The sequence below is a fragment of the Drosophila elegans genome, unplaced genomic scaffold (assembly GCF_018152505.1).
Source record: "Drosophila elegans isolate 14027-0461.03 unplaced genomic scaffold, ASM1815250v1 contig_208, whole genome shotgun sequence".
NCBI classification, from domain to species: domain Eukaryota; kingdom Metazoa; phylum Arthropoda; class Insecta; order Diptera; family Drosophilidae; genus Drosophila; species Drosophila elegans.
The window spans coordinates 5,624,459-5,639,201 of NW_024545578.1; the positions used below are offsets into that span (position 1 = coordinate 5,624,459).

Here is a 14,743-nt window from a genome sequence, read left to right on the forward strand (position 1 = left end):
AAAGACTTTTTAAAATCAATTAAAAATGTGACTAAAAGCATGAAGCAATAAATATTAACAAATTTAATTCGTATTTATATTATGATATACGTCGTTTTTTTTAACGTCATAGTTTTAGGCACCTTATTTCTGTGTTTAGTTCATAATAATGAGTGGTACTTACCTCTCCCACAACCCGTTCCGTTTTGACCACATGTCGTGGTTCAATCAGATGTCCATTGATCTCTATATCTCGGATACAGCCGACCAAACCCATGGCTGCAGATTTCAGGCTACTGCCGATGATCAGTTTGTCACCGATATTAAAAGTCAATCCATACATTTGGCTGAGAGTGTGGCGATAATCCACCGTAAACCTTATTTCGCCCAGCTTATAGTCCAACTCCACGCTGTGCCATGAGGTGGCCCTATTGATTTTAATCGTGGTCGAGTGCGTTATATTGTTGTTGACATCGGGCACCAGATCGAAACTTAGTTTGTCCGACGTCAGACGTATCTAATGGATGGGCGGCCATTTTGCAATTTCCGTTAGAAGCGCATTTCCGGTGGAGTTTCAATGGCGGAATTTTGTTTTATCGAAGCGGAGCCATTGTCGCCGCCAACGGATGTTGCACGTAGTGCCGAACAAAACCCGAAGCCGCGCATTAGCGTGTTGCCAAATATTAGTTTTTGTCATCGACATGTAAGAGACGAGGAGAGTTGGAGGAGAAGAGAGAAAAATTCAAAATTCTGTTAGCATTAGAAGATTTGACTGTGTGTCTACGTGGAAATAAATCAAAATGGCGCAAATGCCTGAAATGCAGAGCTGTACAGCCACATTCAAATACCCGCCTTCCCCTTTCGGCGCGCCCCCATGCACACATTTCAATTTAAATGCCTTTGTGCATTAGCTTCGCTTAAATCATATTACGCATACGCCACGTGGCCACGTTGAGTTTGGCATTTGCCGAATCAATCGGACAGTTTCAATGGGGTCCGGGGAGAGCTGTTGTTGAAATTGCTGCCCATTAATTTGCAGAAATACGACGGGGGATTTAAGAGGGGGTTTGCGATTGGTATTCATCCACGACTCTTTATCATCCGCTTCGACCCTCTGTAACCAAATTGCTCAGTTATTGGTGTCATTTGCAGTAATAATTATTATTGGCAGCAATCGACCATGAGATAATGCTGGTATGCTTAGTTGGGAACTAGTTCCAGATATTATAATACCTCAAACTGTCTTTCTTTAATCGTACAACATATCGCTTTAAAATGCACCTGTTTGCTAACATAAGATTAACAACATATATTTTAACAATAACAACATAGGCAAATAAATCTGACCGATAACCTTGCCATAAACTATCTGCTTGAAAAATTGTGTGCCATAACTAAACTAATTTCATAGCAATAAATATGTTTTTTGGCCCCCTCTACTGCAGTCTATTATTTTTGGATATGGTAAAAAAAATATTTATTGAAATTTTATGAACTTGTTTGGCTCTGGTGCTGCAACACAGCTTAGCACAATTGCAATTTGTACTTGTCCATATAAATAAATCTACCAACAAGCTGGCGAGTGTGTGTGTGTGTGTGTATACTCCTTGTTTATCTACGCTCATTGTGAATTGCGCTTTTGCGCCGCTTATGCGAAATGACAAACACTCAAATTTTATTGCATATTTCATTAGATTTTTGTCAGAGCGTTATGTTTAAAGGCAAACACACTTTACCACCCAATCCACCCTATCCACCCGGACATTCGTCGCACTCTGTGACAATATTTCAAAAGAATTTTTATTCCTCCGTTGCCACCGCGAGTTTTGTCGTTTTGTTTGCCTATTTCGCCCATTTGCGCGCTGTCAATAAATTCGATTTTCGATTTGTGATTCGCGATTTATGCGGTTGCATAGTTTTTATGTCACACCCTCCGAAATCCAAACCCGCTGTGCAGCATGTGACATGACATCCGATGTTGCATACACTTGTTTGGGCTCTTCCATGGGTGTTTTTATTATTTTTTTTGTTTTTTTTTTCGGGGGCCCCAACGAATGTCAGGGGGTTTGAAAATACTGTTGGCAATTTATTAGTTTGTTGAGCTCCATACGCAACACGCAGGTGGCAATTTTGTGGCCTACGCCGGGATAAATAGTAAATAAATAAAAGCTTGTAACTGATGCGTTTTTGAAACTGGCCAAATGCAGATAGCATATCGCGTAAACATAAAGCTGCGGTTAACATAGTAGCTATAAATATTGCTTTCTACGGGATACGGGATATATTGTTTATTTAAAAATATGTTGAAAAATGTACTCTATTTAAAGAAAGCTTAAGCTTAAAAAATTTCTTTTTACGAATATTAAACTAGAGTCCTAAAATCACTTATAAAAGTGTATTTTTATGCAAGATATTTTTTATAAATATATTATCAAAACTCTTGAGAAAGAAAAAAATAATTTCCCTTGAATATAAAAATGTTAAATTTAAAAAATTTAGCTTCTGCAAGCTATTTACCGAAATTTAAATCCCATCGAGCTATTAATTTTACCCCAATTGTCCGCGTGTCCGAAAACGACTGGCAGCATTTGAATTATTCGGGAAACAAAAAATATAAACAGAGCCATATTATAAAACCTGACACAATCAATTTAGTATTAATTTGGGTGCGCATAAATCGTCAAACGGCAATTGGCAATGGCAAATAAGCCGTAGAGTCAGTCGATGCAAAATTGAATGGCCTGCGGCATAAATATTCATTGGCATTACAACGGCAATTTTATTGCAATGCCAATAAGTCAGAGTCTCTCTGCAATGACATTTTGGGTTTATTTTTCGGGGGGAGTGCGTCTTGCAATCAAAAGGAACAAAATCAACAATAAAATGCAAATAAATACGGCCGGGCACACATGAATATTCCTTTTAGTACGTACTACGTACATTGCCGTACATTGACAAGTAACCAAATAAACGTTCTTGGACAGGCCAAGACAAGGTTTGTTTGCTTAAATACAGATAAATGCTACTGACATCCCTATAAACGTCAGCCCACAGAGAGACTTATGTGTAGGCAAAGTGTGGGTATAGGTCAGGTTTTTGGGTTAGCATTGTTGCTCGACTGGCATTAAACTGTTCAATTGTTTTTGTGATCGATTACAACGCACTTTCATGCCGGTTCTCAATCTGTTTTGCCCAGTATCTCTCTGCTTGTCTGGTTATAAATTGGTATTTCATGGAAACATTTAACTTCCATTCAATTGTTCTACCATGGCCATGACATAAATCTGTAAAAATTGTTATTTCAAATAAAAGGGCAGGCAAAGAGGATTCTAGGCAATTGTGGCTAATATCCTTGTGGTGAGTTCTTTTTGGTATCATTTTGCTGCGTCTAAAAATGCTTTTATTTGAATTTATTTGTTCAAGAAATTCACTGAAAAGAAAACATCAAAATAAGTCTTTGAAAATTATTTGAGGTAATCCAATTAGGTCTCAGTAACCATTTACAAAAGTAAAATGTGTCTCTTTATTTGCTATAAGTTACGTTTTAGTACAAAATATCTGCATATAAATGTAAATATTCGTGTCCAGTTTTTTCAAGCATGAATTTATGTTTATGAGTCCTTTCTGTATTAAAAATATTTGTATCTCATGATAAATCAGGCCTATGCATCTATGTTTGTCTTTCATGTTAAACCATTTTATTTTTTTCTTCAGAAGTTCATAGTAAATACAGAAAATAAATATTTAAAGAATATGCAGTCATTGCAGGAGCACACAATCGCCTTGGGCCACCGACGAGATGAATAATGCCAAACAATTACAAAACACTAAGCTCATTTGACTTTTCATTGCATTAGCCGGAGTCGAGTTTCACTCAACAGCGCTTAAATTTAATTGCATTTTCCGCATTCCCAATAGCAGTCAGTGTTTTTGGTACATTTTCGTTGGCTGCACAATGTATGCCACACTACATATACACACACACACATATGGAGCCTGCGAATCCTGGAAAATGTGGGAGTTTTTTGGGGTGGGGTATTTTGGGCTGGAGCCCAAGCAATTGCAATGCAAGATTCATACACAAGCCAGCACAGAAACACACACACACACATGCAGTCGGCACAACCACAGGCACATTTGATTTGCATTTCATTTTCTCAGTCTGCTAAGACGTCTTAAGGAGCACGTCGTCGGTGGAAACGTCCAGCTGTTGTCTGTGTGTGCGTGCTTGTGGCTGTGTGTAATGCGTGTGTTCAGCTCAAATTCTCAAGCAGTGAGCATATGAATGTGTATCAAAGGCACTGGAAAAAATTTATAAATTTCTTGTGGAAAAAACAGTTTTTTTATGGTCATTTTTTTTCAAATAATTTCTTTAAAAATATTAATCATTTAATATTTATTTCAAATTGTAAAACAATGAATTTATTATGTTTAAAACAAAGCTAGCTATTCTATAAACAAAATTAAGTTTAAGTTAAACCACTATAAAATTTGTTTTTTAACTTTTTAAATGTCTGCATTTTTATTGTATAAATTTAAAAAAAATGTTCTACCGTATCAGACTTTAGTTTATCAGGGCTTTAGTTTATGTATAGATAAACAGAATAAATGTAAAGCCTCCACCTTGACTAAAATCGACTCTCTAAAAACCCCTTTTTCTCGGTACACAGATGGATAAATGCTTGAATGCTCACACTTACCTCCCAGAAGCCATTTCCGGCACTGGTTGTTACGTCACTGTAGGCCAGCACTGCTCCCGGCCGACTGCTGCGGAAATCGAATTTAATATTAAATTCTTCGGCGTGATTTATGGGCCACCAAATGTGTGATGTCGCAAAGGGATAGGTGATGGGTATGACATTCACTTCGTTCTCGACAAACTCCGCCTCCAGCACGCCTGACCCACAAACCGAAACGGATGGATAGATAGATATATATATAGATAGATATATATAGTTAGATAGGTAGATAGATAGATAGAGTGAGTGGGAGACTCGTAAGAGAATGCCAAATATGTCAACGGCAAATCGCAACACTCGATATTAAATTGCACTCCACTCACCGTGATAGTGCAGCTTGGGATTCCCCCTTTGCAGCTCGTATAGAATGGAGATGTCGTTGTAGTAGACATACTTCAGACTGCCCACGAAATTGTTATGGGAGGCCAGACCCTTCTTCTTGTGCAGTTCCGGTCCTCCTCCGAAATATATCTCCGGATCGAAGAGCATATTCCCACTGGCCGTCGGCGGTAGCTCCAGTACCTTTTGCTGTTGATCCAGGATAATGCTCACCGTCCGTTGTTCATGAAGAATCGTTAAATTGTGCCAATAGCCTCGGGTCAGGTCGTCTGTGAGTATGGTACTCATCACGTTGTCGCCAAAGTCCATTTCCACATGAACCGATTGGTTCTTGATGGCAGCCGCTATATACTGATGCTTCAGCGACTCTCCACTGGCGTAAAACAAAGCTGAATCGTCGAAATTCGTTCGGAACATCAGACTTATACGCCGGGTTGAGGAATGAACGCGATCCTTCCAGTCGTATATCCTGTAGGACACATAGCTGGCCCCTCGTAAAGTGATTATTGTGGCCGCTGAAACAAATCAGTGGATTTTATTAATTTAATATTTAAATAATTGGTTAGTTGGGGTCTATTTGCTAAAATTATTTATTAGTTTACCTAAAACCTTGAGCAAACTTAGATAGCTTTAAACCTTTGATGTCCTTAAAATTTGTTTAAAAATGTTTATGATTTTAGTACTCAAAAATAGGTTTTTTAAAAATATGTAAAAATGTCCAATATTTATTATAACCAAATAATAAATAAATATTGTTTCATCATCAACAAATCAAAACGAAAATTTCAGTCCGAATATTTATACATAACAATAGCCACAAAAAGTCATTACTAAAAACACCTGTTAGCTCTCTCGATGGAAAAAAAGTTCGTTTACTTATTTTGCATATTTTTATATTTTAGCATAGATATTATCCGCCAGAGTACTTGAAACTTTGACCCTTGTTTCCATTTTTTTATGTTATCCCCATGCCACTTGTTCATTATCTACTTGCTGCACACAGAACAAAAAAAGAAAATGCGGAGAATAAAGCTTCAGTGGACCACAAAAATAGATTATTTTGTTTGCTCTATGGCGGCCTTTAGGCATTTGCCTGATGTTCGCTGTGGCTGTGTCCTGTTCCCATCCGATCCAGATCCTGGCCTCCTGTCCTGCCCGTGGACCAAATGTGCAAATCGTGTAACGCGCAATTTTCAAGAATTTTTTTTACTGCCGCTGGTGGTGCAGTGGGTGGTGGTTAAGGATGATGGGTGGTTGTGGGTGGAGTCATGACAGCAGCACCGTTTTGGCCGCTTATCTGACACTGCACACGTGTGCCACGCCCAGCCGATAACGCATATCAACCCACGAAATAGCCCTACAGCTCCACACTTACAGAAAGTTTTGATTTACTGTGCTATGTTAATAAATAGAAGTTCTAAATAATTTTCTGAATTTATTCGGGTGTTTATTTTTAATTTCCAATTTAAGACTATTCCGTTTAAGACTTTTTCCATGCTTAATTCTAAAAACCTTTCAAATTAGAGCCGTTGAAAATATGTTCCCTATTTTTTTCCCAGTGGCCAGACCCCACGCAGATATCAGCTTACTTTATAGTTTTATTTGCATTTTGTTGGAGAAAAAACATTATGCTGCATTGGAGCACACACCTATGTGCTACAATTTTGTTGGGCCAACGCAAGTTTTTCGCTGGGCTTATGTTAATGCAGGGGCATAATGAGGCAGGAAATATATGTTTATACGAGTATATAGGAAGTCCCATTAGAGCAGGCCACAACGTGTGACAATCACGGTTTTTTTGGTCTTGCCATTTTTGGTGCCGAATTCGTGGCAGTTCTGCAGGACCCTGAGGCCACCGCAGACGCGTCCAAAGATGACCCGCTGCCATGGAACCACCGATGGCTTGAAGCTGATGGTGTAGCTGAGCAGACCCTGGGGAAAGTGGCGGCGATAGTCCCACGGATACGAGATCACCCCGGTTAACTTGCTGGGGTCCAGAAAGGAGTGCTTCACACTGTGGTGATTGCGCAACGGATCGTTGCTGCCCGGCACCAGTTCCCCCTCCATCCAAAGATTCGAGAATATTCGCACAAAACTGTGACAACCTACATCGTTGTGGGTGGCCATTCGCACGAATTCAAGCACCACCTCGGGACTCAGTTCCGTGTAAAGTTGCAGCAGTAATCGGCCCAAGAATTGGTTATTCTCGCGAACAGCCAGGTCAAAATATACGATGGGGCGCAGCAGGACATGGGCACTTCGTTTTCCCAAACGAGGTGATGGCATATAAGGCATAAAGGTGGATACTGTTTGATCAGAAGCCTTCTGCTCGAGAGGCTTCACAGGCGCCACCCAAGCACTGTGCGAGTCCACCTTTGGGGTAAAAAGTCAGACTTAAAAATATTTCAATTTTTAATTTTTACAGCCCATTAGTCCATATTAACAAAAACTGTGCATATTATTAATATGCATTGATATTATAGAACCTTCATTGTACATTCTTTCTAATGGTAGTCAAAAAACTTGAAAATACATTACAAGAGATTTAATTCTGAACTTCATTGCTGCGCATAAAACACACTGTTTTATTTTTTTTACCTTTATTATTGAAGGTAAAAACGAAAAAATAAAAGTACCAATATAGAATTATTTAATATATGTTGAATTCTGAGGCAATATTCCCAATATTTTTGGTATCAGTAACTATACTTAAATTGTATTTTAATTTATAATATTAATTCCAACCTAGTTAATGGTAGTTATTCCCCCAAAACTTAATTTTACCAACCTTAGACTTCACTGCCGAGAGGCGACACCCCAGCTGCCTGTTTTCCTGGCTCAAACGCTCGGCAAGGGCACGGATCTTGATCCGATTCGGCTGAAGGGCGGGAAAATTGCGGTTGAAGCTATCAACGCAGCCCTTCAGTCGATTGGTCTTGTTGATCCGTCCAAGGAGCTCGAGGTTTTTGCGAAAGATGTCTTGCTTCTGATTGAATTCGTATGTCAACTGGTTGCGATTTATAATGCGAGCCCGAAATCCAAGGGAATCGCCAGTGGACTTGATATTTTTGAGGCGCCTATGATCGATTTGCGCTTGTCGGATTTCTATCATACTTTTATAGGTGACCGGATTTAGGTCCGCCTCCTTGCCCGCCGATCGCATTATCCTTCGCAGTTCCGAATAGGTGGGCACTTTGTTGTTGATTAACTTGTCGCGCACCTCTTTGTTTTTCATAACCAGTTCATGGGCCACCTTTTGGGCCCGAAACTTGGTTCTTCGACTACTTTCAGCATTTACAAAAAACTCCGAGAAGGCAACTTCGCGTCCAGTCATACTGATCGGTTTCCGAGGGACTACTGTACTGTATTGATGATTTCCGCTCAAGATTAACTTGCAAATTTGTGGACTCAAGCAATTTGTGGTGATGGGTTTGTTAGTGTTCTTGTGTTTGAGCTAAACAAACTGAACACAGACAGCAAAATGTGTGTGACTTATTAACGAATAGCCAGCTTAGATGGGGTAAACATGTTTAGAAGATTATCTAGATATATATATATATATACCTTTAAAATTGACAAATGTGGGAGATGCAACATAAATATGTAATATTTAAAATAATATATCCCAATTTAAATTAGTCTGACTGCATGATTAAATCTGAATCGTAGAAAACACATAATTTTCCATTGATGTTCTCCAGTATAATCATCTTAAAAAACATATTTTTTGTCACGTTAAATCGGCATTTTAAATTTGAATAAAACCGATTCATAGATTTCCGGTGATTCAATTTATAAATAAATGATTTATTTAAACCATAGCTCTAATTAAAGGTGTGACAATATCATTAGGCCAAAACAGACCGCAACCCGCTATTTTCTGTTTTTTGTGTCACAACATAAACCAGCCATAAAATTAACACATAAACTAAATTCAACAAATTATTTTTGGACATGTGAAACTAAAAGGGGGCAATTAATAAAAGCGTCAAATAAAATACAATTATTCTAAAACAAATGGCAATGTTTAATTGTGGAGGATATAAAGCAAGTCATTTTACAAATGCCCTTTGCAATTTTGGCTCGAATCGGACCAGAAAAATGCTTCTCTGCCGGCTGATGGATGCTGACCACTGTCTGCCAAAGTCCAGTGATGAACTTAGCCCGGAGTCATCATATCGGACATCACAGGACATGTTGTCCTCCCCTTTGGTAGTTATAGTCCCTCAATCTGTTCAGTTTGCCGGCATTTCAATTCGTTTATGCCGGAAGAATGCGAAAAATCTTGCAGTCTCTTTCAGAAATGTTGATGCCTGGGTTTTTCAAATAGGCTAATGATTTCCCCAACTGAAAGCATTTCGTTGACACTTTTAGCATGGAAAATTGTAAAATCGGAATGAGTGTACGGAGGGAGGGGCTTTTGGGGAGAGAGGTATTCCGGGTGAATTGCACATGAACAGGCTCGTCCTTGTACTGGCAGTTGTCATTTTAGTTATTGCATTACAAAAGCGTCTGCGTTTGATTATGTCTCGTGTCCCTCGTACCCTGTGCGAATTTTCCCAATTTTCAAGCACTGAGAGAAAGGTATTTTTATTTCGGAATATTTCTGTTTTTTCAAAGTATTGCTATTCCAAAATTATACTCTATGGAAATAAAAATATTTGAAAAATTAATTCGGAAATTCTTACTAAGCTTGTTTAGTAAGAGTTATCACAACTATATTTTGTTTACCATAATATATTCGAAGTGTATACGACATAATTACTTTTCTGATAATTACAAAAACATATTGAGTCTTTTAATATCTTTTTATTATATGAATTGATCATCTCGAAAACTTTACCTGAACTTTTTAAGCAGTACTAAGCAAATTTAGCAAAATGCTCATTCTTAATTTACTCTCATCTCATAAGTAATACGACTGATTTTTAAATTCAATAGGCATTTAGTTACTCGAGAACAAAAATGTAGATGTTGAGATTTTTAGGGAGCTTAATCTCTTTTAATTTTGATTTTTTTTTAAATTTTGTAACCCCTATTTTTTCTTTCTGCATAACAGTTCTACCGCTTGCTATGTGCGAGGTTTTAATGGCCTGACACTGTTTCCGTTCCAGGAGCAGTTCAACATGCAACCGGCAAACCAGCGGGCGGTGGGCGGTAAAAGTGGGCGTGTGGGTGAGGTACATCTGTGTAATTTGCTTGCACTTGCCAGCGCTCGTTACGTAATTGTGATCAGTTGCAGAGCAGCAGGCGCTGTAAATGCTTGACAAACTCGCACGTCACGGCGGTCGCTCGTTGTCCTTGACAGACGCCATTTAGACAGATATGGAGCGGGAAATGCGGAAAATGCGGAAAAGCGGGGGAGGAAAACGACATAGAGGGCACGCGGCTTTTTTTCAAAATGGCCAGCGCTGTCACGGCTGCTGGCCAACCGTTAGCGTTCTTTTTTTTGTTCATTTTGCAATTTGCAGCTGTCCATTGCATCAATACTCCTCCACGGTTTCCCCAACATTTCCCCTGGACTCCGCTTAATTCCACTGCCACCCGCGAAGTCTGGATTTTATTTTGATTTTTCCTTTTTCCATCGCTGGCATGTGTTGGTCATCATTTGCATGCAAATTTTTAGCAAACATTTGAAATGCAGGGGGGTTTCTTCTAAGGAATGCATGTTGAGGATTCCCTTACTAGAGTTAAGTGTAGTTAGGTAACTTGATTTTATGATTATGGAGATTTTTGTGAGAGAGAGTATTTTTAAATTTCGCCTTTAGGTTTTTTGAATGAAAATTTGTAACACATTTAAAGTTTATGTAACACATTTTAACAATGGAATAGGAAACCATATAAAAGATATTTGGTAATATTAATTTAGATACATTTGTAAATAAAAACTTTATTTAATTTAACTGTTAATAAAGTATATACAAATTTGTTGTATTATTTAATAATAATCTTTAATAATTATTACCTATTAATATATAACCATAACAAATCATGGCGAAATGCATTCCTTTTGTGGCGGAAAAAGGCTAACTTCCATTTTCGTGCAGGAATGCCAAGTTAGTGCTTCGAAAGAGCTCTGAAAATTGTGCAATGTCAAAATACATAAGCGAGCTGCTCAATTTTTAATAGGCTTGCCTATATAATGGCCTCGCGTGACTTAATTGAGATTATGGCGGCCTGGAATTGGCTTTATGTCATTAACTAAATGTCGGATGTTGCTGAAGGGAAGGGAAAGGAAAGGAGTGGAAAACCGGCAGCTTTGGTGGTCGTCTCTATGGGGTGTATATATATTGAGCTTAACAAACTAATTTTGCGCACATTTTGCCCTGGTGTGGCCCAGGCTGGCCGACAGTCAAAAAGTCAAACACTATTTTGCATAATTTATGGTCAGGTCATTAGCGTGTTTAAAACTGTAGCGACCAAAAGGGGAGGGTACTGCCAGTGGCTAACCGCTAGCAAACAAACATAGTTTATAATTAAAACAAAATGGCGCCCCTAGGGCCATGTTCAGATGCAGAGATATATTGGGATTTAGACAGAGCTAGATGGATGTGAATGACAGTCGGAAAAATTTCAAAGCAAAAGCATTAATTAACATGTGTTTTTGCCTTTTAGGTTTGGAATTCAAAAGGTGCTAGAATTTGTTAATTTCTGGAACTAATTGTTTTGTAAAAGACATATATGTTAAGTTAAATTGAAAATTCTTATATAAAAGAAAGTTTTCTTGTGGAAAATACTTACTAAGAAGTACTTTTTATAAAAACTTTGAAATACCATCTGTTAATACAATAAATATTCAATTCTTTCAATATTTTTAAAAGAAATTTGCATTAAATCCTATTTTAAGTTTATTCCTATTTAGGAAAATAAAACTTTTGCATGTTAAATCTAAATAAAAAAGTTTCACCTTACTGTTTAGTTAATTTGTGGAATATTTTCAAAGTAAAGTACTCACTGTAGATGTCGCAGTGCTCGCCCTCGTAGTGGGTGCCAAAGCAGTCGCAAGATATGCCGCCGTAGTGGTTGATGCAGCGCGATCCCACGAAGCAGAGGTTGTGCCGGGACTCGCACATGTCCGAACATCCTTCGTTGACGTTCTCGTGCTTGGTGGCCACCAGGGGGGTGATGGGCAGGAGGTCGGAGGCGGCCTTGCCGGAGCTCAGCACCACATTGCGGATGCAACCCACAAAGGACTCCGTAATGTATTTCACGCCGTGCAGCTTCTCCTCGGAGGAAAGGCCTGCGAAATTGCACAAGGAACCGATGGGGGGGATTGGTCAGTGTTTGGTCTTGGCTGGGAAACCACAGATTAATTAACATGCTGAATATTTGGAAATGGATTTCGGCTATATCTGTGTGGGCTCTAGTGGGCGAAGTGACCATGTCGGACGGCCATAACATAATTTCGTTGTTTACAGTTGAAAGTTTTGATGGGATTTTTGGCCGCTGCTGCTGTTGTTAGAGATTTAAATATTGCTTAATTAAAAAAGTTGTCTCCACTCAGTTTTTGGATCAGCAAAGAACGGGCTAAATAAATACGAGCAGGGAGGGCGGCGGGGGTTCCGCAATTATTTATGGCCATAAAGAAGCTTTACTATTATTTTTAAATGATTTTTGTGGTTGTCAAAAGTTTTGATCTCTCGGCAAAGAAGCTTAAACTTTTCGAAATGTTTTAACTTTATTCGATCAAGTCTCTAATTGAATTTAGGCTATGTATTTTAAAAAGCATATTTACAACCGGCTTAGATTAAATTTATTAAGAGTTTTGTGTACTTATATGGTAAACTATTTGTGTTAGGCAAAAATTTTATAACAGCAATTTTAATTAAACAATATATATATATATAGATATTTGCCATTTATTTAGCATTGGCTGGAAATGGAAATACGATGTGCAAAATTATTTATTTACTTATAGACTTTGGCCATAAAAACTATGCCATGCAACTGTGCCATAAAATGCTTTTAAAGTTTATTGATTGCATGCTTTCCATTTCATTTTCACATTTCCCTTTCGCCCATCAATTGTGGGCCAGTCTCAAGGGGCTTCCTTGAAATGCAGCCACAACGAAATCATTTTTCCAGGCTGGCAAAAAAAGGGATAATATGCACCTAAACCTTCTATATGCTTCAGCTTCATTTAATCCAAAAACACGCTCAGCGGGGGATAGCTTGAAAAACTAGACCAACATCATCAGAGCGCAATCAATGGACCATTCTGTGGGCCAGCTCACAAAACCCTTTTTCCATGGCCTCTGGTGTTCGCAACGTGAAATAATTAAATTTTCAAATAATGCACTAAAGCAGCTTTCAAAGTCATACATATGAACACTTACAAAGCCTCGATTCAATGGGAAATGATCAAGTTTAGTTTGCGTTTGCTCACTCGATTTTTGAGTTGATACACTTGAGGAAAAGTTCAATACTTTTAATCGGTTGGAATTGTAAATTTTGATTTAGTACATTTATTATAAAAAAACAGTCGAGTTAATACTCTTAACGAAAGTTTATATTTTTAAATCGCTTGGAATTGCAAATTTTAATTTGTAATGATTGTATATTGTGTAATACCATAAAATTAAATTCAAAATTAAGTTTAAAAGAAAAATAAAGTATGTCATAATTCTCAGGAAATGTAAAGCCACTTTTATAGGTATCAAAACGTATACAACACCGTTCTTAATTAAGCAAACCGAATTGAAAAAGTGTGATAGCCAAAGATACTTTATTTTCTTGTGGCCTATTGGCCTATTTTTTAAATGTTTTTCAAATTAGTCTTTTACTAAAGAAAAGTGTATAATTTATTATATTATTCTTAAAAAATAAGTTTCAAAGCTCTATTATTTTTGTGTGTGTATTATGTGAATGTGTACGTCGTCCCCGGCAAACTGCAAATTCGATTTTCAGTTTTCAGTTGCACATTTTCCGATTTTTCGTCAGTGCTCTTATGTGCTTTTCTATCCCACATATGTATATATGTATGCGCGTACTAAACTTTTTATGTTCCACGCTGATGCGCTGGTTTATGTGTGAATTTCGCGTACGAGAATCATTGCATATATTCTCGGGCGTTGCCTTTAATATGATTGATTGTGGGGGGGATGAAGAGGGAACGCATACACAATTGATTTGGGCACTCACCTCCGACCAGGACCACAGACGGCAGATTCGTGGAGACGCCGTAGTTGTACTCGTGATTCAGTCCTTTCAGATAGACCTCCTCCTGACTATTGTCGACGCGTGCAATTAATCTTGCGCCATGGACATCGATGCGCACCTGTGCAAAACAGACAGCGAGGGATCGGTTAGCAAAGTAAAACCAATAAACCAGCTAGCTATGGGACTATGGCTCGCCCAAGTGGGCGCTGCGACGCAGGGGCGTGGCATTCACATACAGACAAATGATAAAAATTTATGAATTTATGCGTTTTGGCCCCGAGTAGAAGTTGCAAGTTTTTGCAAGCGGCAAGCGATAAATTGTTGTTGCAGTACCGCTCAAGTTGTTGCTGCTGCTGCTGCATGGGTAAAAATCTACGAAAATGAATTGCAACTGCTGTGCGCACAAACTCATAGCTGGGATCAGCTGAAATTCATTAGGAATTTGCGTGTTATTTATGAGTGCTTGCATGTGTCTGCATTTGTGTGTGCGTGTGCACTTCAGGAAAAGCTAATTAACAAAACGTATC

At 38.3% G+C, this 14,743-nt stretch overlaps 2 protein-coding genes across 6 annotated transcripts in view; both read right to left on the reverse strand.

Moving 5' to 3' along the window:
- LOC108146046 (contactin-associated protein-like 2) overlaps nucleotides 1–14,743 on the reverse strand; it is a 70,469-nt gene that overhangs the window by 37,723 nt on the left and 18,003 nt on the right. For all 5 annotated transcript variants that reach the window (XM_017271848.2, XM_017271851.1, XM_017271850.2 and 2 more), the window contains 5 exons: nucleotides 14,199–14,334; nucleotides 12,013–12,297; nucleotides 5,042–5,572; nucleotides 4,680–4,876; nucleotides 164–496 (listed from right to left, as the gene is read on the reverse strand). In XM_017271848.2, coding sequence (XP_017127337.1) covers nucleotides 164–496; nucleotides 4,680–4,876; nucleotides 5,042–5,572; nucleotides 12,013–12,297; nucleotides 14,199–14,334 — 1,482 coding nt within the window. The remainder of the gene's footprint in view (nucleotides 1–163; nucleotides 497–4,679; nucleotides 4,877–5,041; nucleotides 5,573–12,012; nucleotides 12,298–14,198; nucleotides 14,335–14,743) is intronic.
- On the reverse strand, nucleotides 6,643–8,561 carry LOC108146049. The gene is made up of 2 exons (XM_017271853.2): nucleotides 7,846–8,561; nucleotides 6,643–7,430 (listed from the first exon to the last, which is right to left on the reverse strand). Exons 1-2 carry the CDS (start codon nucleotides 8,389–8,391, stop codon nucleotides 6,819–6,821), a joined length of 1,158 nt encoding a protein of 385 aa, XP_017127342.1. The 5' UTR covers nucleotides 8,392–8,561; the 3' UTR covers nucleotides 6,643–6,818.

Bases quoted from the DNA above. Each gene is read 5' to 3' on its own strand.
- LOC108146049 (XM_017271853.2), bottom strand. From the start codon at position 8,391: ATGACTGGACGCGAAGTTGCCTTCTCGGAGTTTTTTGTAAATGCTGAA. The intron at 7,431-7,845 runs GTTGGTAAAATT...TTTACCCCAAAG, and splicing joins TCTCGGCAGTGAAGTCTAAG to GTGGACTCGCACAGTGCTTG.